Genomic DNA, 4,963 nt, shown 5'->3' with positions numbered 1-4,963 from the left:
CTAGGTTTTTGGGCTTCTTCTATTCTCTCGCTAATTATCCTTGGTGCCTGGAAATATGCAGCCCTTTCCTTGAAGCTCCTGGCTTTTTTATTACCAAAGATATATTTTGAAAATTGAAAATCTTTCCAAATACTGGTACATTAACACATTTTGAAGCCTCTTCCCAATACTGGTACAACTAGATTGATGAGAGTCTCACTACTTGCTGAGCTGTCCTCAAACCTGCAACCCTCCTGTCTCAGCCTCCCAAGGACTGGGCTCACAGGCGTGTGCTGCCACCCCTAGCTCCAAACATTGCCTTTTAACTGGCGCTGACTCAGCTCTTAATTCTGCACCCACCAATCAGTCCTGGCGTTAAAGCCGCTCTAGTCATTTGCATTGACTAAATCTTGCTCTCTATAGATTCCTTAAGTCGGGCTTAGCAGGGTAATAACCCTTGAGTTCATGCATATTGAGAACAGCTTATCTGAGTCTGTTAAAGTTGAAAACCAGGCTTGCTTGTTACACATTCCTTGGCTCATATTTTCCTTCCTCGTATATCCTAACTTTTACTCCATTTTTTAATTTTTAAGGTGGGGGGAGGTGGACTCCATTTTATTTTGGCATAAAAGATTGATGACATATATGAGCTACATTCCCATCCCTTTTAATTGGGGAGGGGGGTATGTGCTGAGGATGGAACCCAGGTTCCTTCTACCTCCAAGCCATACCCCCAGCCCTACTTTATTTTTTATTTGGAAACAGGGTCTAAGTTGCAGAGGGCCTCACTAAATTGCTGAGGCTGACTGCGAGCCTGTGATCCTCCTGTCTTAGCCTCCCAAGTACTGGGATTACAAGCGTGGGCCGCCACACCCAGTTAAAATGTTTGAAATAGAGTCTGGCATGGTTGCCTTGGGAGGCTGAGACAGGAGGGTGACAGGTTCAAAAATAGCTTCAGCAATTTTGCGAAACCCTCAACAACTTACCAAGACCCTGTTTCAAAGTAAAAAATAAAAAGGGCTAGCCGGACGTGGTGGCACACGCTTGTAATCCCAGCATTTGGGAGGCTGAAACAGGAGGATGTGGTTTGCAGACAGCCTCAGCTACTTAGTGAGGCCCTCTGCAACTCAGTGAGACCCGGTTTCAAAATAAAGAGTAAGAAATAGGGCAGGGGTTGTAGCTCAGAAGTCAAATGCCTCTGGGTTCCATCCCCAAACACTCAATAAATAAACAAACAAATAAATTAATAAATAAATAAAATAAAAAGGGCTGGGAGTGTAACTTATTCCCGGGTTCAATCCCTAGTACCAAGAAAAAAATATTTTTTACAGTGTTCTAATTTCCAAGTGATTCCCAAGGATAGGTCTTCTTGTTGGTCTTTCTGGGTAGACAGTCTCGGGTACATGGCATACTTATTTATTTATTTATTTATTTATTTATTTATTTATTTTGCGGGTCTGGGGATGGAACCCAGGAGCATTTGACCTCCAAGCTACACCCTCTGCCCTATTTTTTATTCTTTATTTTGAAACAGGGGTCTCACTGAGTTGCAGAGGGCCTCACTAAGTAGCTGAGGCTGGCCGTGAACTGCGGTGTGCTGGAAGGCAGAGACAGAAGGATTGCGCAGGTTTGAAGCCAGCTTCACTGGCTTAAGAGACCCTGTTTCCAAATAAAAAAAAGTATAAAATGGGGCTGGGAGTGTAGCCCGGAGGTAGAAGGGTTTCCAGGAACCCCAGTACCACCAAAAAACAAAAATATCTTTTAAGCCAGGCATGGTGGCAGACATATGTAATCCCAATACTTGGGAGGCCGAGACAGGAGGATCACAGGTTCTTGGCCAGTCTCAGCTACTTAATGAGGCCCTCTGCAACTTAGATTCTTTTCAAATAACGAATAAAAAACAGGGCCAGGGTTGTAGCTTGGAGGTAGAATGCCCCTGTGTTCAATACCCAGTACTGAAAAAAAAGTCTTCCAGCTGGGTATTGGTGGTACATGCCTGTAATCTCAGTACTTGGGAGGCTGAAACAAGAGGATCACAGACCAGCCTCAGCAACTCAGTGAGGCCCTCAGCAATTTAGCGAAACCCTGTTTCAAAATGAAAATAAAATAGGGCTGGAAGTGTACAGCTCAGGGATAGAACCCCTCTGGATTCAATTCCCAGTACCCCCCCCCATACACACTTTTATGTCTCTACTTAATATTCCTAATCTAGATTTTTCAAACACATGGAATAGTGTTCTAGTGACTATTTAAATATTCCTGAGTTTCCTCAAATGTAGGAAACTTGACTGCATAATTTGTGGTAGTAGGAGACTGTGTTCCTGCTCTCCCCTGAATAGTGAATAAACAACCCTGAGTAGCCAAGTGTGGTGGCCCATGCCTGTGATCCTAGCACTTGGAAGGCTGAGAAAGATCCCGGGTCCAAGGCCAGCCTCAGCAACTTAGTGAAACCCTGTTTCAAAATGAAAACTAAAAAGGGTTGAGGGTGAGCCGGGCGTGGTGGTGCACCCTTGTAATCCCCGTGCTTGGGAGGCTGAGACAGGAGGATCGCGCAGGTTCAAAGAGAGCTTCAGCTACTTAGTGAGACCCTGTTTCCAAATAAAATATAAAATGGGTCTGGGAGTATAGCCCGGAGGTAGAAAGCCTCTGGGTTCCACCCCCAGTACCACAAAAAAAGGGTTGGGGGTGTAGCTCAGAGGTAGAATGCCCCTGGGTTCACTCCCAAATATCACATACATACAAAAAAATTAAAAAATAGCCGGCCATCGTGTTGACCTGTCCTGTGAACACGATCCTCACGTACTGTATTTCTACCAATGGTATTCTACCACTCTCTCTTTCATTCTGGTAGCAATGGTATGAGATTTGCCCTTTGTACATTTTTACTGCTCCTTTTGTAGATCAAGTTAGCTGTCCCACAGTTTTGGAAGGAGGTGGGGTAGGGGCAGCTTCTCAAATGTCAGAGCTCCCTCTTCTGTTGTTTTTGCATAATGCTAAAAATTATGAAAATTTACTTCTGAATGTTCTTGGCTCTCATGCTCCACTTTGCTAGGGATATTCTCTTCTCTTACTGAGGTAAGCTGAATAATGACTCCTCCCCTTCAAAATCGAAGTCCCCACCCCTAAAACTTGTGATTGTTACCGTGTTGCAAAAAGATGACTTTTCTATCAGATTAAAATTTTCAGGGGGTGGATACTAGGAATAGAATCTAGTTCTATGTATGAACTATACCTCTAGCCCTTTTCTATTTATTTTTTTTTATTTCGAGACAGGGTCTCACTAAGTTACCACACCCTGCTCTCAACAGCCTCCCAAGTACATGGATTAAATACATGTGCACCAGGCGTAAAGTTGCTTTGTTTTGTTTTGGTACTGGGGATTGAACCCTAGGGATATTTTATCTCCTGAGTTACACTCCAGCCCTTTTGTTTAATTAATTATTTATTCAGAAATAAATAAATAGGCTGGGTGTGGTGGTGTACGCTTGTAATTCCAGCATTTGGGAGGTTGAGACAGAAAGATCATGGTTCTCGGACAGCCTCAGCTACTACTTAGTGAGGCCCTTTGCAACTCAGTGAGATCCGAATAAAAACTTGGGCTGGGGGGGTGTAGCTCAGAGGTAGACTGCCTCTGGGTTCCATCCCCAGTACCGCAAAAAATAAAAAATTTGTATCTCATTAAGTTGCTGAGGCTAGCCTTCAACCAGAACCTGTGATCATACGGCCTCAGCTCCCTGAGTATTAGGAGAACTGGGATTACAGTAAACTAATAACGTTTTTTTTTTTTTTTTGGTGGTACTGGGGGTGGAACCCAGAGGCTTTCTACCTCCGGGCTATACTCCCAGACCTAAATTATATTTTTATTTGGAAACAGGGTCTCAATACATTGCTGAGAGCCTCACTAAGTAGCTGAGGCTGGCTTTGATCCTCCTGTCTCAGCCTCCCAAGCACGGAGATTACAAGCATGCTCCACCAGGCCCGGCTAAACTAATAACATTTAAAGCCCAGGAAAACTGGCCTCAGAGACCCCTTTTACCAAGATGGCACAAAAAGCAAAGAAGGAAGCTCCTACCCCTGCCAAAGCTGAAGCCAAAGCAAAGGCTTTGAAGGCCAAGAAGGCAGTGTTGAGAGGTATCGACAACCACAAAAAGAAGAAGATCCACACACCACTAACCTTCCAGCAGTCCAAGACACTGCGGCTCCGGAGGCAGCCCAAATACCTCGGGAAGAGCGCCCCCAGGAGGAACAAGCTTGACCACTATGCCATGAAGATCCCCCTGACCACTGAGTCAGCCATGAAGAAGATAGAAGACAACAGCACATGTGTGTTTATTGTGGATGTCAAGGCCAACATGCACCAGGTCAAACAGGCTTTGAAGAAACTCTATGACATTGACGTTGCCAAGGTCAACAACCTGGTCATGCCTGATGGAGAGAAAAAGACCTATGTTTGACTGGCTCCTAATTATGGTGCTTTGGAAGTTGCCAACGAAATTGGGATCATCTCAGTTGGGCGTGGTGGTGCACACTTGTAATCCTTGTATTTGGGAGGCTGAGACAGGAGGATTGAAGATTCATAGCCAGCCTTGGCTACTTAGTGAGGACCTCCACAATTCAGTGAGACCCTGTTTCAAAATAAAAAATAAAAAGTAAGGTTGAGGCTGTATCTCAAGGTAGAATGCCCCTGGGTTCAATCTCCAGTGCTAAGAAAGAAAGAAAGAAAGAAAGAAAGAAAGAAAGAAAGAAAGAGTTCACCGGACGGCACCAGACCAACGCACTCAACAGCCCATCAGGCTCCAGAGAGGAGTGGCGGACAGCGAGCAGAGGTGAGCTGCTGCGGATCAGCCGGGAGAAATTCGGCAGATTTTTTCGGTGCAGGGAGCGTCTAAAGCTCCCAGAGGCTGGGCTCAGCACACCCTGCAGGGATTCAGAGTGGAGCTCAAAACCAGAGAAGAAATACGCCAGTCTCACGGCTGAGGGCATG

General features: G+C 45.1%; 1 protein-coding gene across 1 annotated transcript; it reads left to right on the top strand.

Annotated features, from left to right (window-relative positions):
* Positions 1–4,019: 4,019 nt before the first annotated feature.
* LOC308279230 (large ribosomal subunit protein uL23-like) lies at positions 4,020–4,433 on the top strand (the record flags this gene model as incomplete). Its single annotated transcript, XM_080719238.1, has 1 exon — positions 4,020–4,433. The coding sequence occupies one exon, from the start codon at positions 4,020–4,022 to the stop codon at positions 4,431–4,433; it is 414 nt and encodes a 137-aa protein (XP_080575364.1).
* Between the last annotated feature and the right edge of the window lie 530 nt (positions 4,434–4,963).

The sequence above is a fragment of the Muscardinus avellanarius genome (assembly GCF_963383645.1).
Source record: "Muscardinus avellanarius genome assembly, chromosome: X".
NCBI lineage: Eukaryota > Metazoa > Chordata > Mammalia > Rodentia > Gliridae > Muscardinus > Muscardinus avellanarius.
This window is presented reverse-complemented; position numbering and strand designations above follow the sequence as displayed.